This window comes from Conger conger, chromosome 9, assembly GCF_963514075.1.
Source record: "Conger conger chromosome 9, fConCon1.1, whole genome shotgun sequence".
In the NCBI taxonomy this organism is placed as follows: Eukaryota; Metazoa; Chordata; class Actinopteri; order Anguilliformes; family Congridae; genus Conger; species Conger conger.
The window spans coordinates 49,277,967-49,298,374 of NC_083768.1; the positions used below are offsets into that span (position 1 = coordinate 49,277,967).

The following is a 20,408-nucleotide window of genomic DNA, read 5'->3' on the forward strand; positions in this document are numbered from 1 at the left end:
AAAAGGACAAAACCCCCATTGGAGCACTATAAAAATTACCGACCGAGTGGCCGATTAAACGAGATTTAGAACAAAAAATATATAAAATGGCACTTCAATGATACGGCACAGGGTACAACCTATGTACCAACTCGAGGAGGGGTTCGCAAGTACGTTCATCATTAGAGGATTTTAAAAAGGACATATCGGACAAAGTTCTGCGCTAATTTATTGAGCTCCAGTTTTCCCAATCACTCGCCCCTTCAACCAGAATAGTCCACTCTGGTACCTCTAATAAAAGCAAAGGTCTCAAAAACATGGAGAAACTCCACCCTCTCTCCCTCTCTCCGTTCATTTAAATGCAGGCTAGCGTGTCCACTCGCCCCCGTCAGCGTTAATCCAGTCGGGCCCTGCCGAATTGCCGGCGTAGCGGCGAACAGGGGCCCGCTCGGCGGAAGGCTTTGCGCCGGACGGGCGGAGCGCGTGGGGAATTGAATGCTAATTCACACGCTCGCCCGGGCAGATGAGCCAGCAGTTCTGCGCACCCTCAGGACTGCCGGTGCGGAGCCGGGCTTCCCCTCGCTCGCCGCGCACCGCGGCTCTTCTACAGACGCCAGGCTGGCGGTGCGGGGGAGAGAGAGCACCGCGGCCGACTCCTCAGCGGCCCATAGGCTGCCGTTCGGTGACCCCGCCCCCCGGTCCGCCTCACTGCCTCGCCCGCGTGGCTGCTCGACGAACCCGGACGCTCGCGGCCGTGGGGCCCGAATGGAGAGCAGGGCGTAGCTCCGCCCAAAGCTTGAGAATAGGCCCCGCCCAGTAAGGTGGGCTAGCCCTATCATTCCTGAGGGGGCAAAAACGTGTCAGCAGTGAGAGGCACTACCAAATAACAGGCCCATTCGCTGACCACCGATCTTCAGGGCTCGTCTGCTAATTAGGTCGGGACACTCAACAACAACAACAGAAAGACTGAAACATCTGCCCTGCACAGCCGACAGACCAGAACGACTCACAAAGCACAAAGTCCAGCAGGCAGCTCCACTGATCGTGACCTGGGAGGGCTGGCCGGGGTCGCTCATGCAGTTCCCTGCAGGGACCAACGGTGCGGGCTCCACTCCAGACAGATAAGAACCACCAAAAACGGACCAAGTAATTTATAGCTGTTGAAAGCTAATCGTCGACCATTAGCCCATCTGGGGTGATATCACACAGAGCTTTGTAGTTACTGTGTGGAAAGAACCAAGCTTTATACAAGTAAATAAAACCGCAGACGATAAGGACAGTTAATCATCCAACACGCAGCAACTAATGTTCCTTTAAAACAAATTAAAACTGAATGTTAACAGTCTTTTGAAGTTTCTAAATGTTCAAATATAAATATGTCATTAAGAATTAAGTGAACGTTAATTAACCTTAAATTCTGAAAAACATTTAGAAAAAAAAGGAAGGATTGGGATAAGGGCCAATACAGCTTCAGGATACATCGCTTACCAGCAAGGGCTGAACAGCAATAACAATCCACAGCACCTTACGGATAACTGATGTCATATCGCCGAAGACACCCAATGAAACCCCACGGGCCTTGTTAAAGCCTGAAGGATCGAGACGGTCAGATGGAGGCCGAGCGGATGGCCTTCTGAGGAACAGTCCCATCCGCGAGATTACCCTGTCTGCTAGTGCAGCGCTAGCAACCGCCGCCTGGTCGAGAGACGGCTGTGGCCTGCCCGCGTCGTACCGCTACCGCGGGACGTTCAGACAGGAGACGGGCACCAGCACTGTGGTCACCGATTACAGACAACGCACAGACAATGATGTTACTGAGTATTGCATCGCGGGAAGTGACAATAGTGCTTCATAAAAATACAAAATAAAAATGTGTACATTCAGTAAACAGCCAGCCGCCAAAATGGATCATCTCTAAAAGGTAAATGATTAAAGTTATCATGTCTGTAAAATATTGCAGTTTTTAACATGCATAACACGGTGCATATTCTGTCAGAGCACCTTCTGCTTGGCCTGCTAAAGTTCTTCTATCCCACTACAATTAGTCAGCTAGTTATATTGAAAAATCTAAAAACTAGCTAGCCATTTATGCTGCAACATTTGGGGGTGCTGGGTGGCTCATCCGGCTTAAGCACAGAGTAGTAGCGCAAGGTCTAGAAAAGGTTCACAACCATGCTAAAGGACAGAATGGTATTCAAATCCGTTCACATTTTTTTTTAATGTTTTTTTTAGTTAGTTAGTTAGTAAATTAGATTCCAGTGGATCAGTTGTTCCTCCAAAAACCAATCCACCAGAAAACAACTGCAAACTAAAATTTTGTACCGATTCGGGATCAGCATTTGAGGAGTGTGGTGAAACGGTCACTGCAGGTTCATCCTCCCCTGACTACCTCTCCGCCCGTGCCAACACACACACGCACGCACACACACACCCTTCATTGAGTTTACACACCGGAGGCCAGCCGGGATGACTCAGGTGGGAAAGCACAGGGGGCCGGACTTAACTACAGTCAGCTCTCAAACCTGATTCACACGGAAAGGCAGCAGTCACTCGAGTGTAAAGTCACACAGTAAGGCTCTATGCAGCATCCCCCACGGCAGTGACCGGAGCCCCCCATCCGCCATTCATCCGCGAAAGGCGTGTGATCAGGGCTGAAAACCTGAAATCCAGAATAAAGTAGGAGCAAGTCTAAAATAAGCATCTTCAACCGGGCTCAATTCACCTGAGAGAGGGGAAGAGAGAGAAAGAGAGGGAGAGATCTGAGGCACTTTGTAGTACTAAGAGACAAGTAGTGGAATATTTGAAGTTGCGTACAGACTGGGCAAACATCTGAGATTTCTTCATGCGCTTCTGTGGAGAATACAGGGGTCTTCTGAAGAGTGGAGACAGACACAGGAGAGCATGTGATCCCTCACACATACCCACACAAAGCCAAAGAGACACACACACACACATACAGACACATACAGACACATACACACACATACAGACACATACAGACACATACAGACACATACAGACACATATACACACATATACACACATACATATACACACACATACGCACACGCGCACGCGCACACGCACACGCACACGCACACGCACACGCACACGCACACGCACACGCACACGCACACGCACACGCACACGCACACGCACACACACACACACACACACATACACACATACACACATACACACATACACACATACACACACACACACACACACACACACACACACACACACACACACACACACACACACACACACACACACAGTGTCCCTAAGGGAGGTCAGGGACTGGTGTTGAATTGGGCCCTTTTCTTTAGCAGTTGAAAGGTTTATTTTTAGAGCTCCTCCTGTCTCTTTATGAATGGAAGCGGCTCTGAGGTCAGGGTGCTGATCTGAGGCACGGGGCACGCAGGCCATTTCCTCATTACCAGCTGTCAGCATTACACATGTACTGCGCAGTGTGGCTGACGACACGGCACAGAGCACACAGGGACAGTTACACACGCACACACACACACACGCACACACGTCAAAGACCATACTTGTGAGGACTGTGTGACCTCGAGATCAGGACTGCAGCTATGATCCAAACATCAACACGCAAACCGGCAAAACAGTGGAACGTGTATACATGCAGCCAGCTAACCCAACTGCTCTCTGTGTTGCTGCAATGTAATGACAATGTAATAACACTGACGGAACATTCCAGTAACATTGTGAGGACATTCCATGTTAGCTGGGAAAATACAGAGAGAAGTGGGAAGAGCCCACGTGGGCAGAGCCAAGCCGAGAGACGCCCTCCCTGAGGGAGCGGCGCTTCCTGCTTTTCTTCCCCCTCTCTCTTGCTCTCTCCATCTTCCTCTCATTCTGCCCAGTCATCTAATCAATTGCTGGAAGAGAACCTCTTCTCTGCCCTTTTTTTTTCCCCTTACAAATAAATAAATAAATGCAATTAGCACATGGCTAATCTGCATACAGGGAAGCCAAAGCCCTGGCACATTACAGAGGAGCGGGTGGAGGCGGGAGCTGCACAGGGCGTGTGTGTGCGTGTGTGTGCCTATGTGACTAAGGGTAAGGGTGTGTGTGTGTGTGTGTGTGTGTGTGTGTGTGTCTAAGGGTAATGGGGTGTGTGTGCGTATCTCTAAGGGTGGGGGGGGGGGGGGGGGGTAGGGGGGTCAGTTGAAGAGCAGGGACGGTGCCGAGAGAAACAGATGGACAGACGATAAACAACTGCTGCCAATGTAATCCGTCACACAGAGCCCCAGTATTGTTCATCTGCCCGGTTGCGCACGCACACACACTCGCACACGTGTACACACACACACAAACACACACACACACACACACACACACACACACACACACACACACACACACACACACACGGGTGTGCACTGGTGCACCACATGTACATACACACAAGCACATGGACATACTGCAGAAACATATACATATACACAAAAGCATACTGGATGCGCACGCACGCACGCGGGTATGCATATCGTACATCTTGAGACATGGCATATCCACCTAACCTTTGAGAGCAGTGTCACCCAGGGAGGGAGGGCTTTAGATGGCAGGATATGCCCTGCCTCACTGCTTCAACTGCGATTCTGCTGGCCAATCAGGTGCCTGTGATCTGTCTGCGCAGAGTGCAATAGCTGTCCACTTTCTGTATGAAAGGCATTTGCCCGAGCCATTTGTGTGCCCTCACATACTGATATAAGCACTGCAGAAGAGAGATCGGCTTCAAGTCACAACTTAGCCTAGCATAGCAAAACTAGAGAATCGCATGATCCAATAAAACAAATTCTGGGGAAATAAGAAGGGCAACAAAAGAAAGTAAATTAAGCTAGATACACAACGACCAAACAAAGCCAACACAACACCAGCCAGCTCTTACCATTTAGTTTAATTCCGGATGTGCTCATAATACATTTCTTATTAAACATAAAATTATGTTTAGAGCACACAAAACGACAGCAATGTGTTCATAACGTATGGGCAGTGCCAATGTCAGCAATAGACCACAGACAATGGCATTTATTAAATGACAATTATGATCTCAGCATACCCAAGCATCTAGAACATGAAGCAGCCGACAAGACATCAGCCTTTCTATGAATGCAAATTAATACATTTAATAAAGGCATTTCATAAATAATACGATTTTACCGAATTAAAATTGTTCCATCCTTCCCCACCAGGTCAAATGTCTAAATATTTCTTGCGTTTATAATAATCTAGGTTTCTATGGATGAATATACTTAATCTAAAAATCTAAAATTTAGCCACTGTTTTTCAGCTAAATGGCTAGCGAGCTAACAGGCTCCATTTTGGCTAGTAAGCTGGTTGGTTTTGTTAGCTTGGGTGGTTGTGGTTGACTCATTGTCACTTAGGTCCTTCCCATTTTTTTAAAAAATATATATATATATAATTTTAATTTTTTTGTTTTTTTTTAAGTCATATTAGCTTAATTTTCCAGTAACCATCTCATCAGAAAAAATGATGGATTGATTTTATCCAGTATGGAGCATAGCCTACACAATGCAAGTGTTGAAACGCTTGCGCTTGCGTCCAAAAGTATTGTGGATATGCTGCAGATGGTTGTGCTCAGTCCTGACTGTACTTACAACAGTGTAGATCTTTCAGTTATAACACTGTATAACAGCGTGGTTTTTCAGACCACTTACGTTCAATTTAATGTATTGGTCTTCACAGTTTACATTTGTTATGCTACGTTTCAATTCCTCTGCCAATTCACAAATTACGATATTTTTGTACCAGCCATTGCTCCTTTGGTGTGTATTTAAACGCATCAAATTAATATTTTCCCATGTCCCTGCCAAGAAATAATTACATGAAATTGCATAAAACTTTGCTATTTTTGTCTTCAACAAGAGTGCGATACCTCATGTGATCTATGAAACAAAGAATAATCACAATTTTAAAAATATGGAAAAACAAAACCCTGAATAAACATTTTCCCAGTCAGTCTATTGTAAATACTTTGCACCCATGGGCTGGCCAACTATGCATTATGCTGTTTGCATTAATACGTGTCGATTAACTTTGGATGAGAAGAGAACCGTTTTGGTTAAAATGCCCTGTGAAAATCGTTCATTGATGGAAAGAATCTAGCTAAGCTCATTGCCCCAGGATACACTACATGTACTTTAGCAGGGCATGTTAGCCAAGAGGCTACGACACATTGCAGCAGATACATTAAACACTAGCTAGCTAACTTGCTCCACTACTGAACTACAACACCCACACAGCCAGAAACATCACAGCTCTCCTGGCTTCACTGGAAATTTCAGAGTCCAACCTGATAGGGAAAAAGTGCCTTCTGACAAAGTGATTGGTTCACACGTTAAATTGCACAGCAGATGATTGCACCGCGCGACACTAATCAGCTGGCCTAATTACAAATTGCGCTACGAATGGATTTTCACACGGTCCGGATTCATTTTTCCCCCCTCAGCCTGAGCTGAATTTTAAAACCCATTCAAGGGTACTGGAGTAGAAAGACTAAATAAACAAATAGGACCCGTTCTTGGAAATCACATTACACTCATTACCTGAAACACTTTTTTCGGGCCATGGATTTTAAATTTAGGGATGAGTGGAGGTTTGCGTGTCCAATCGCCCGTTTAATAGAGACATCCTAACCTACAAATCCTAAAGCCCGTCACAGGGGACAGTAGTGTTCCAAACTCCAGTACTCTAGTGCAAGTCCGGCCTAAGTTTCATGGCTTATGTTAAAATTCAAGAAAAGGTGGAAGCTACAGTACTGAATGGAGGAAGAAATAATTAAGGGTCTGTCATACTCCCTCACAAAACAGATTTGATGGGTTACATACAAAGGGCGGTGAGAAGTTCAGCTCACAATCAACCATAGACATTAATCCAGAGATTACACACTGCTGCAGTATAGAGCGATATTAGCTAAATAGCTTGTTAACTGGGCAGAGGTCAACGGCTTGTTTAGGACCGACTGATGAAAGACTTTCAGCGGTGAACCTGTTTGCGTTTGCATTCGTTGCGAAGGCCAGCCCATTAACCGAAACGCCGGAGAGCCCCTGACGCAAACCTCCCCGTTATCAGCAGGCCCGGGACCCCTCTGTTCTCTTGGGCACACTCAGCACTCGCACTAGGTTTGGGAGTCCACAAAGCGAGCTTCCCACAGCTTCCACGCACACGTTCGACGGTTCTTAAAACACCGGGCAAAGCGTGACGGCACGTGGCGCTACGGACGCTTCGTCGTCGAAAGGCCGTCACCTGCGAACGACAGACCAGGATCACGTGGCTCCAGAGAACCAAATGTTACAGTCGTTGTGTACAGAACGTCTAGCTCTGCTCACTTGTAAACACAGATCTGGCAAAGAGAATCACTTTCCTTCAACAGAGGCCACGCTCTGGCCCCACCTCCCTCACTCTGTATTCTGGTTCAGTTTCCCATTTCCATCATGCAGCTTCACCTGCTGGAAGAGGAGTATTTTTAGGCACAGCATTATCAATAAGTCATCCGCCAGGCTATTTAAATAGAGGCCTCGCTTCTAAGGAAATTGATGAGGGCTCCGTTCAGCCAATGTGCGGGACGTGAATCTTTCAAACAGTTTGTAGAGTTAAACTCGCAGAGAGTGGAAGCTGTGCTAGATTTCAAAATGCGTGAGTTCTGGCAGAAATGGAACAATTGTAATTCTGCATCTTTCTCTACACTTTATCCCGATAAAGAGGTTCCGAACACCACACTGAAACGGGCTCACCTGACCAATAACATGTCAACGTAAGTCAAGCCTCTAGAGAACAGCGTTTAAATAACAAAACAAATCTTCAAAATTCTTCCAACACATCAGCCTTCAGTTACTTCTCCAAAAACGGTGGTTTGCAGCTAGCTCAGTGCACCCATGAGACCCGATGTGTCAGCACAAAAAAGTTCACTCTGGTATAGATCTAAGGAGGAACCATATATCACGGAAAATGTCTAAACAGAACGTTTAGTCAGTCTACGTACCCAGCGACACAAAACCAAAAACAATGCGAGGAAAATCTCTGAAAGCCTACAGAAGTCAAAGACAGAGGTGTGACTAATTACAAGTTCATCTTCCCCCAGGACGGTTCTGTAGAGCGGCTTCAAAGCGAGATTAGGTTTGTGTGAGCAGATGCTCTCCGCGCGCCTCTAAATGACTTCCCCCCGGAAAAAGCGGGCTGTTCCACGCGTGCAGCTCCAGCGTGCGCTCAGGAGCACCTCCCCCTCCCAGGAATCGCTGAAATTCAGAGAGGAGAGAAACTTAGCACATCACAGCCAAATAACCCATCATTAGCCGCTGCAGAAGGGCCTGCATCAGTCGAGAACAGGCACACGGGCACAGAGGAAGCTGGCTGGGGGAGCGTTTCAGAGTCGCAGTCTGGGACAGACACAGTTAAGTCCATGAAAATAGACAAACTGCACATCACAGAGGGAGGGGGGGGGGGAGGGGGGTGTCTGCTGTGACGGAGATCACTCAGGGGGAAAGGCATTCCCCCGCTCGGGCAAATTCTGCGGCGCCGTGACGGGGAGACGTTATCCACGAGCCAATGACCCGCACCGCTGCCCCGCGTCTCCGGGGCCGGGCCAATGGCAGGCTGCGGAACCGGCACCAAGACCAGCATGCTCCAGTGTGCGAGTGAACACTAATTACAGGCCTTTCACCAGTGATCGTTTCATCTGCTCGGTCCTCGTTTTCAAAGGGGGCAGAGCCCTTTTATCCAGCACCATCAAGGCCAAGTCCTACAGTAGGTGCTTTGGTCATAGTTAAGCTCATAGCGACATACCTGTATATCAGAGGGCATTTACACCCAGGCCCAGCAGTGTGGCATGATGTGTGCATAACTCCCGGCATGTGACCAGGACAATGAATGTTCAAATCCCAACTGGGGCACACTTAACCATTAAGCACTGGAACCGAAATCACTTCAGGACACATTCAGATTCGTTCACGTGAATAACGTAACACGGCAGCAATACTAGTTGTTCCGAATTAGGGCTGCGCAAATAAACATGAATAATTCCTGTGGCAGACGTATAAGACACATTAGCCCAGCACTCTGTTCACTCCGTAAATGAAGCCATTGTGAAAAAGAACTGCAGCTCAGTCACACCACAGGGATGGAAAGCGCTTATAACTCAGAGGTGCTCTTAAAGCCTGGCAGTTGTATTAAACACAACATTTTTATGATGTTGAGCAATACAATTGTACACAAATGTGAAGAAATAAGTCACAATTACAGTTACTTCTGTATCTGTTGCTGCGAATTTAATTACGCTTCAATTTTCGCTGAGCGCAAGGCCTAATAAGGAACTATAGCCAAAATATCACTTTAGAGCGGGGTAAACAAAGCCGAAAACGCTGTGTGAGGGGTGCACAAAGTGAATTTAATGAACGAACGATGGTTTTGGAATTTTTAAACTACACCACGCATGGTGTCAGATGTGGCATGCAGACCTGCAGGTATTATAGGGAAGATCCATATTGAATTTACATTTCATTAAAACAGCGAATGTAGGTGTTCACATTAACGTGCCAAAAATGATTTAAAACAGAATCCCTCAGGATAAAAAAAAAAAGGACATGCGCAAATTGTTAAACAAATTTGACAAAAAAACTACCGTTTTACTTAGCTACTGTCTAGAAAATTTTTTGGTTAATTAAACGTACAAAATTGAAAATTATTTATATATCTATATAAACACTTAATATATTTTTATATTTTACATATAACGGTTCATAGAAAATTTGATGAAAAACAAAAACAGACAAACAAAGCTCTTCAAAGCTAGTTTTTTGTTTTTTTTAAAGTATCTTGAAAAATTTTAAGAAAAGCTTCGCTCATGGATAATATTCAATCAACGCCACAGAGCCTTCACACAACGGAAATCCAATTATGGATCTGAAAAGCAGAATGAAGGTAAGCAGAGGTCAAATAAAACCATCAACAGAAAACAAATGGCATTCTGATTGAATGTTCTGCAAACGGTCATATTCTCTGAACTCTTTAATTGTTCACATTATAATAATCAAAGCTGCATTCAGAGAAATAAAACTTAAAACGTGATCCAGGATACACCCTCCAAATTAGGAGCAAGGGACTAAAAGGTCTTCTTCATGATTAACCAAAACCACTTTGTTGAAGAGGCATTATTGGTCCTAAATGGTTTGCTTGTTGGTTGTTGCAAATGAGCAAACTACAAAGAAGCATTTACTTTCCAGTGATTTCTTTTTCGTGATTAAATAAATGAAAGTGCACAGTGCCTAGCAATCCAATTTTCATCCCGTTTATAACACAAAATAACAATTTCGCATTTTCTAGCTATCAAAAAAGTCTGAATTACCTACAGGGACTGCTTATAGGGATATGTACCTTTTAGGTTCCAATAATAAAATATGTAAAAATGTAAGCTTCAATAGCAAGAAAATACTGTGATTCTTGTATAACCTTCATTTAACTTTTCTTTTTACAAAAAAAGGCGGCAGACTTTCCAGGAAGCCTGTGCAGTACCATGGTTTCATTTATCAGCATTTCCAGGTGGTATTTACTGTAATTTACAGTTTCTCCTAAATTTCACAAATGTACTCGGGGTCATATTCAATGCGACACCACACCAATTCAATTCAACTTTAACTTTTAATAACCATTTAAACATTCCACAAATTCTTTGCACTTCTAACATTTCCATCCCCATTGCATTTTCTTTTTTTTTTTGGTGGATTTGGCGACACCTGTGGTGGCTGGTGGTCACAAAAGTGTGCATTGGCACTCGAATCCCAGAGTTCCATTCGAAACGCAACTATTATTAGGAACACGTCAAATTCTTATTTCGCTTATATAATCCAGCTGTAATGCATTTTGTAAGACTGCCTATTGAGACAACCAACAATGTTATCTGACATGGCAATATGGAGAAACGTATCAAAGCTCATTTTAAAAAGGCTACACTCAAATAGCGGCAGCGGCGGTAGCCGCTGCAAGCAAGTGCATGAAATTATCAAATTTCTCATCAATAATGTGGATGTCCTCATTACCGCGTGCAGCACTGCTATGACAAGAGCACATGGCACATTCCCCGACACGTAGCCTATCCAAAGCAACAACACTTGTGCACGCATTCGTCCCAGAGATCGCATTGAGAACCATAATAACACCGTAGATGAACAAACGACACACCCTGTCCTGTTCACAACTTCGCCTTCATAAAAATTAGCACACCGTGAAAGCCCAATGGAGACTGTCCCCCCAGCGAGTGAGAAAGTTAGACATCCTCACTGACGGAGCTTCGCACTAATTTGAGGTCGTATGAAGCACACAAATTAAGCTGTTTTACCATTTAGTTAATTAAATTTTTGCTCTGCAGCTAGCAAAAGATAACTTTAATAAATAAAGGTACTCACAACCATGAGAAAGTATCAAATGGGTTTTATTTTTTTAATAGGAAAAATTACGGATTTACACTTCTACATATTTATGATCTTTATGAACTCCCAGCTCGAAAGAAGTCTCATCAAAGCACCTCATGGAGTAGGGCAAGTTAGATTTGCATTGCTTCAAAATAATTTGCATCACATCATAGCGGATGACATCACTTACCCTCGCTTCTCACCACAATATAAAATTTCCCACCATAACTTCTATTCATGTAATTTCATAAGATTCCCAGGGGTGTCATCACATGTGCCCTGAAACAGAGTGGCACGGCTCTGGGTCATGTTGGACCAACCCGTTTCCTTTCCTTCGTGATGGAGGGTGGAAGGTTCACCAGCGCAGTTTAGCACTGCAGCGGACTGCGCCTCCGTTATCATCACAATCCACCGCCCATATTTCTGCAGCTTGTGAGAAAACCAATCTGATGGATGCTTTTGTGAGAACAGCACAAACCGCCTTTTAAGAGAACAGCAAAGATGCCCTCCTGCCTTTCTACAGCGTGAGTGAAACACCAATCCAAACATTGTGTGACTTTCAAAAATATGTGGTGAAAAATGGCACCCCTCCTCCATGGTCACAGTGTTGTTCTGTTACTCAGGACCTGTGCAGTCACTATCCCACCTGGCTGTGGGCAGGCCACTGCTCCGGCCCTCACTACAGAAACAGCACCGCTGAGGTTCCACTGAATGTCTCCATTACTACAAGATGGTGTCCACAGAAACTTCCACTACAGAAAAGATGGGAAGTTGTAAGGAGAAAAAATAAAAAATAAAAATTATAACTAAAAAATAAAATAAAAATTTGGATAACTTGATAAATAAAGGAAAACAAAATGTCCTATGTAGGGCAGATTAACATGAACACCTTTTTTGTGTTCCCTATGACAGAAATGACTAGGGGTACCAGAGAGGCATTTTCATTGAGTGACCTGTGCGCTGTATAGCGATTCTGCCCACAGCTCAGGACCACGTGTGGCCCACAGTGGCTGGGAGACCCATGGGAAAGGCTTAATTAAGCATTGACCAGGCGGGAGGTTTGCATCAGCAGGTAGGGTAGCCCTGTCCACACTGGTTCACCAGCAGTGACTGGATGATCTCCTGCCTGCAACCAGCCCATGTGAGCCTCACATTCCTCCTGCTCATTAGCTGAACAGCTCTGCAAGTATACTGGAGTGTACAAAAACGGCGGCCAGATCACTGCAGGCACCTCAAGCTAAAGCGCTAAGACGGTTATATTTATTCATAACAAACTGCAAAGAAAGTAAAGGGAAATAGTAGATATAGCCTGAGGTCTCTAAAAACCGTACGGTTTCTCAGTTGTCATTAGCATTCATACTTTTGAGAAGGAGCTGAAATGGCCCGTTTGGAACAAATCTCTCACCCTTTGATTCAAATTTCCCATTGCGAAATGAGAGTATGTGCAACACCCTCTGCAGTGGATGGGTGGAAACAGAAATGGACTTCCTGCCCGTTGTAAATGAAAAGACGGGGGAACCCGTTAACCAGTCACACTGCAACATGGGCAAACGTCACTCTACTGTGGACAGGCTCTGGATGTGACCTGGCTGTCAGGGAGTCCCGTGTACACCTTCAGCACTGCAGTCATCCATCGGGAAGCTTTCAGTCCGCAAAAGGTAGGATTTCACCCGTGCACAATCCCGGAATGATGCCAAATTTTTGAATCTACAGCTCTAACCCACAAAAAAAAAAAAATCTCTCTGTACAAAAGAATGTTTTACAACACCCAACATCAGTGATCAACCAATGCTACACAATGCCACAATCCCCTTCCAAATGCCTCATTAGCAGATAACCCAAGGGAGACAACTGCCTACCAACCTGCCCACCCACACCAACACTAACTCCAAAATTGAGCACAGTATTTCTATCAATGAATATGAGGGGCACAGCGTTTCAACCTACAAATGCCCCTACAGAAGAATAACACCGGACCACAAGGATATGGACTTTAAACCTGAAAAGTTAGGAAACATCAGAAATTCTTGATTTGGTTCCATCCAATGAGAACCCTGCAGGCAGAGCCTGGGAGGCCATTTTATCCCCAGTGTTTCACTCTGCTCCCTCTGTAGCCCTCCTGAAGCAGACACTGGAAAAGCCCATAGTGAGGAGAAACGGGGAGAAAACTGCTATCCTCTCCCATCGCCTCGCCTTAGAGACCCAAAAATCAAATCTCCTCTTAACCAAGAGGAACATCATTCCAGTGATTTTCATCTAAACCGTTAAGATTCTCATAGCTTCTCTCACGAATCCCATTGATTGCGTGACTAAGATGACAGAGAGAGTGACTGATCAAATGATTGACAGCACATAGCTAATAGACAACCGCATAATCGCCCCACCTACCGGCGACAGGGGTATTGAAAGCCTGCACCCCCCCCCCCCCCAGGCAGGGGGACCCATCCACACAGAGCCATGTGGCTGCATGTGACAGGGCAGTGGAGGGAGACCTCTCCTACCTGCTCTGAGCATATGCTGCATAAACGCATCCTGAGCTAAACAAGAGCGCTGGAGATATGTCGGCTCATACGCGGTGACACACAGTTAGCACAGAGAGGACGTACTGTCACATATGGAAATCACTTACTGGAGGCAAAAAAGGAGCTTTGATTACCACCTGGTTCTCCCACAGAGATAGCATCGCAAAATGCTTCAATGTCCGTGCTTTTCCGCTTGGCGTTTCCGAATTTTGTTTGTTTACATTGGTTTTACATATTTTTCAGGGGAGTCCGGAGCGGTTTCAAAAGCTGAATTTGGTGAGTGATGCCACCGTGTGCAACCATCAGGACGCACAAGTCTTACAGAATGGGCCGTCTTGTTTTTTTGCACCCGGTAAAACTTGGGGATATGATTCCCAAATCCGAAGGATTCTCGAGTGGCGCATCCGGGTAAGGCGTTAGTGCCGAGGGCGGGCCACGGTGGGGATCCACACCACGCCAGTGTCGAACGAGACACAGTGGGCCATTCGTGACTATGACATGACTATAGCAAGCAGCAACTGCTGCCTCATGGTGCGTAATTCACTCCTCCGGTTGAGCAGACACCTGCAGCCGGCCCGAATGCACGGTCCTCCACCGCATGTCTGCATGGTCCTCCACCGCATGTGCAGTGACAGCATGTAGATCACAAAAGTAGAAACAAAGTGGTGAGCTGACTGCCTGTGAATGAGTGTGATGGAGATGTCCCAGCTTACACAGAATGTTCTCACAATGTTGTCGCCTTGTAGCCGCAAAGCGGTAACTTTGGTAAAACATTCCACTAACACGGTGGGAACATTCTGTGTTCGCAAGGGGGGGGGCGCCCTCCCAAACTGATGGAATAGGCAGCAAGGCGTTGACGTGCCTATGACTGGAACAAGACATGAAAAAACGGGCAACATTTTAAAAAGAATATGTAAAAATGTCCAATGAATACATAGTGAGGTAAGTTCTGCCTTTTGGTGGAGGCAGACAGCCTTGCTCTTAAAATTCTAGATCCACACCCAAGTGCAGAACTACTGGCTATAGCCATGCTCCAATACACTGGGTGTGAGATATTCAAGTTCCCCACCTGTATACACCTGTATATACTCACTCTCACTCTCACTCTCACTCTCACTCTCACTCTCACTCTCACTCTCACTCTCACTCTCACTCCATAGGCTGAGCCACACACACAGTCCATGCTCTTTCTTATTAGCACCTTTTCCCTGTCCGGTCCACAGGTTAGCACAGTTTACACATTTCACATTTCTACAGACAATTGTTTTAATGTGGCAACGGAGATTACGGTTAACCACAACCATTTTCACTGAAAATTATGCGCGCAAAAAAATACACCATTTTACACAGGTTCTGCTAGCTATGACATTCCACCCAACTTCATGTTAACGGTTTTTCTACGCCGCATCAATTGCAATGGCTTCGAGAACAAACCAAGGACCAATGCATGGCCCCTTTACTGCACTGAATAAGGAAACTTTACTGCAACAAACAATGGTCCCTTTGGGGAAAAATAAAATGCAAACAACTTATACAATTTGTTTTAGCATCTTATGTGAGGTTGATATGTATCGCTCAACTCCATGCACCGAGCAAGCGAATTCACAATGTTTCAAGGAGGAGACGAGACACAATTTCATCTCACATGATGCGACGACGAAACATCTTTATGTTTCAGTAAGGCAGTACTACAGCCAACTCCCAAATAGGCCTACGTTGTGTTCACGGAATCATTTCGATAGCTTTTCTGTCGTTTCATAAATCAACAAGATGCACCGAAGCATTAGAGTCCAAGCCTTTAAAGCTACATCACAAACAAACTCCACCAGAAGGCCTGAAATGTTGACCAGTACTTTACATTTGGGTTGCGCTCAAACGCTGTGAAGCAAACCAAAGCAAGTGCTAAAAAAGCATCCTGAACAAGTTTATGGACCGATTAAATTCAAATCCACTTACACTTCCACCCCTGACCCCTCCTCCCCGCCACCCACACAGCATAAAATCATGACAAAAAATTCACCCCGTGCTACCGCAAACACAAACATTGCATTCAACAGGTCTGACACCAGGAAATACTACAGTCATGTCAGGCATGGTTACCAGCTCTGAATTAAAAATAAACCTTATTCAATGAACAAAGCAGTGACACTTGGCTGACACCTTGGCGGCTTGTAAACACAACTGCGGCGTGACAGACTCTTTCACAAAACTCCAAGAGAACGGCCAGACGCATCTGGCCCCCCACACAGCGCTCCCGGAACAGTGCCCTCGACCGCCTAATCCCGCAGACAGCAGCCCCGCGTCACTTCCGAAAAGGACCGCAAAACAAACTCTGTGCAGCCCGCATATTTATTCCCCTCTCCAATGCTGAGGCACGGTTGTTGATTATTTGTCAACACTGTACTAGAGACCGGTTTTAATTGCTAGCAGCCGGATTGGATGACAAGAGGGAACAGGCACATGCCTTAAAAGATAGGGTTACTACACCTTGTGCTTGGCGTAGAAGACGGCAAACTACAACAGCACAACGTGCATTGGTTCAGGCAACTCCGGCATACTGTGGTGTGATGTAAAACTACACTGCTGTGTTCATGGAGAGATTATGGTCAATTCCAACAAGGGACAAATACCAAATATCTGTAAAAAATTAAATTAAAAATTACCATAACTTCTCCATCTCTCTTTTGACACCAGAGATAGTAAAGCAAGCATCTCCAGGAAGCAATAGTAACACAGCATCCGGCACATCTACACATTAGTCAATTTGCTCAAACAGGAATAGTATGTATCCACAATTACAATCATGTACATTCAATAGGCTGAATAAGCATAAAGTACCACAAAAGCCAGAATATAACATATATATTATATATACAAATCAGGTACAAGAAGACAATTTGCTTGTTTAAATTCATATTGGGCGTGTGATTTTTGGGGTGGAGGAATACTGCAGAATGGTGAATTTGCTACAAATACAAATTATTATGGTTAAAGACCCTTAATTAAAGGTGTAAAATGCAACTTCTCAGAGCTGATAAGCAACTAAAAGAAAAACAGGAATAGCATGCCCCATCCAAGACAAACAGCTAGAAATACCAATTAATTCTCAAACCACACAAATTTCTGTATCTGTAAGAAAAGAGCATAGATAATTAAAAATGTAATCTAAACATACCCATAAATACAGTATATGCTTTGACACTTAACTTTAAATAGCAACAAAACTGTTACTAATAGCAGGAAAACCAAATGTTATTCACTCAAAATCATTCACTCAAGACATTTTCATTTTAGATGTGCTAAGTAGACTTGTCTTATTACACGCTATAAAGCTGCGATAAATAACAATGACCGGTACATAACAAAATTATATTGATCAAAATCACACTAACTGATAGCATGTAACTTACACATTTCACAAATGAGAGCTCAGAGAATAAAAGCCGGGATCCAGGCAAAGGCCGACACCATGTGCGTGGTTAAGATGTTTTTGTTATCTTCAGTGTTGAAGTATAGGAGCTAATCAGGGATTTTTGCAGCATTACATCAGATGCAATTATAAATGGCCAGGAGCAGCGGACGGGGAGCCAATCAGATCTCAGCTAGCATGTCAACCTAAGACCAACTGTCTCCTGGCTTTGACAGTAGGATTTTACCTCCATAATTCAAATCCCACAGCAATCTGCACTTACTCAAATCACTGGCCGTGTTTACTAGCAGAACATCAACGCTCTCTCACACCGGGCCCGAATTAAACAGCCCTCTTCAAAAAGAAACCGAGCGACAGTGAACGAACAGCTGATAATGTGTTAATCTGTATAATTGCAATAGCACACAAAACAAACATTTAGTCGCTTATTCGTTTAAACCAAAACCCCACATATAAATTTCTTGCGAACGATGGCCATTTCGGGACAGCCAATACAAAGCTGGACTTTTCTTCATAATTACATCAAATATGCAAATGTCGTGAAATAACAAACCAACATGCACTTATTGATTTGAAGGCGTTTTCTGATATGATATGTCAAGGGTGGTGACAAAACACATCTCTATAAAGGAAAAGTGCCTCAGAAGAACACATTTTAATTACGTTTAAGCCGCATTTCGAAGCAGACATACGGACTCGACAAAATACGTGTTTTGTCCTTAATGTAGGTCCATAAAAGTCGCATCTCCTTACCACCGACCACCCAAAGCTAGGTTAGTTGCCCAAGTGTTTAAAAAGACTACTACCTGGGTGAAAAAAGAGCTTGTTTATGAGATAAATGCAGTTAAGGAGGTGGTGTTGGGGAAAGGCAAAGAGGCAGCCATTTTAGAGAGTCAGAGAGAGACAATGGCAGGTCCAATGCGAAGTGTGCTATCTACACCATTACAGAGAGCTTATACTGCAACACATGCCATAGAGACCGGGGTTCAGACCAATATGAAAGTTTACCTGATTTCGACTCAGCGGTTGTCCGCTATTTCCTGGGCTCATTGGAGGCGGGTGATGGGTCCTTTGTTGCCAACCCGGGTGGCCCCCACCGTACTGGCTGCTGCTGCCCATGTCTGCTGGTCCCTTGTTAGCCCCTTCTTGGTTGTTGTACTCGTTTGTTGGGTAGTTTTGATAACCCCTCGTAGAGCTGGGAGAGGTCAGGAGCTGATTTAGGGTCGGGGTGGAAGTAGGTTGAGGGTTTCCCATATTATACCTCTGATTATTGTAAGTGGCGGCCATAGCTGTAGTCCCTCCCGCTGGCTGTTGCTTGCCTAGCTGCCCCCCAGCCGCCGGAGGCTGGTTATTTCGCGGGGAATTCATGGCGTACCCTTGGCCTGGGTAGGGAGTCCGGTTCGGGAAAGGGTTGTAGTTGTTAAATTGGTGATTGGGGAAGCCGTGGTCGTGGGAATTGGGCTGGTACGAGTCCATCATGCTACCCGGCTGCACTGCCGGCCCCGCCGCAGCTGCCATGCCAGGGCTTTGTTGTCCGCCATGTTGATGAAAAGGGGCCCGGTTGTAGTGCGGATTGTATCCGTATGGAGGTGGTGGAAAACCGCCGGGGTGGTGGTGTGCCATCCCGGGATGGTTATTGCCTTCGGGCCCCCCTGAATCATTCTGATTATTATTGTTATTCAGTCTGGACGAATTACCGTTCCCGTTCTTCAACTCAGGATCGCCTCCTCCCCCTGCATTTCCAACATCGGCCCCGTCCTGCAGCTCCTTCTGACCCGGAGATCCGCTCTCCGGTCCCGGTTCCTTATTTTCATGCTGCTTCTCCCCCGGTACCGACTCCTCCTGGGGGTCCCGATCTGGCTTTTTTAGTTCGGAAGGCGGGCTAGTGTTGAGAGTGGCGGCGCTAGCGACCTGAGCGGCCATGATATCCCTCTCTCTTTCACAGCGAGTCAGTCACTACCAAGCTCTCAATAGCATTGAATATAAATACAATTATTTATAACAATGTACCCGTGTCCCAGTTCATTCCCCCCTTGCACCGGACCGAATCCGGGTTCCGCTCCCAGTTCCGATTCGAAATAAAAGTTATGGAGAGAATATAAATAAAGATCCCGGGAATGAAATTAACCGACACAGAATGTGGGGGGGCTTCTGTTACAGAACGAGACTGTGAGCGAGAAACTGATCAAACCAGCACGAGGCTCCGCGAGACACAGCCATTTTACTGAAGCTCACGGACAGACGCAAAACACGAAACGGAGTTTTGAAACAGGATAGAGGAGCCGGACCAGGATAGGGCCACATATTTTCTTTCAGCATTCGAGTTTGGGGGGGTTTTTTTATGTAAGAAGTGTTCTTTTATACAGAATAAGGGGTTGGAAAAGTGACATAGGGAATAATTATAGATATGAGCTGACCATTATATAACGTTTTGATTGCTACTATATCGAATTTTGGTGTAGCCATTAAAGCAAACAGGAGTTTAAATAAATAAATTAATGTGTTTTAAACTGGGACTGGGTATGTGTGAGGGTCACAATGTATGCACACTTTGTATTCTTATCGATAGACTAGAGAAAAAGACTAATCTGAAAATAGTATTCAAATGCTTGTATACAGCATTTTGCAGCAACCAGGCCTTTTTGCAACAGGACAGAATTGCAACTCTGGGTTTACACGGCAAATACTCAGCGGCCAATAAACGAGAGTAGCAGCAAAAGAGGGTTCAATCTTTACAGAGGAAGGAGCGGAATTACAGTTAGTAAGGGAGGGAGAGAAAGGGCAGGAGGGTGGGGGATGGACTGTACCATTCAGGGAGCAGGAAGTAAGGACGAAAAAACTGACAAGCACTGTGAGAGAACAAAACACGGCAAATCACGAAAAGAGCTAACTAGACTATACTTTCTCTATAAAACAGATATATTCTGTTGAAGAGTTAGTAAAATCGCCGTAAACGAGCGTTGCCTATTCCGATTAAACGTTATGAGAAATAATTCAACGAGGATAAACCACGTTCCGCGGTCC

General features: G+C 45.2%; 1 protein-coding gene across 1 annotated transcript in view; it reads right to left on the minus strand.

Annotated features, from left to right (window-relative positions):
- arid1ab (AT-rich interactive domain 1Ab) overlaps positions 1-19,572 on the minus strand; it is a 58,104-nt gene extending 38,532 nt beyond the window's left edge. The window contains exon 1 of the mRNA XM_061254217.1: positions 18,393-19,572. Within this exon, the coding sequence (XP_061110201.1) occupies positions 18,393-19,307 (915 nt within the window). The 5' untranslated portion in view covers positions 19,308-19,572. The remainder of the gene's footprint in view (positions 1-18,392) is intronic.
- Between the last annotated feature and the right edge of the window lie 836 nt (positions 19,573-20,408).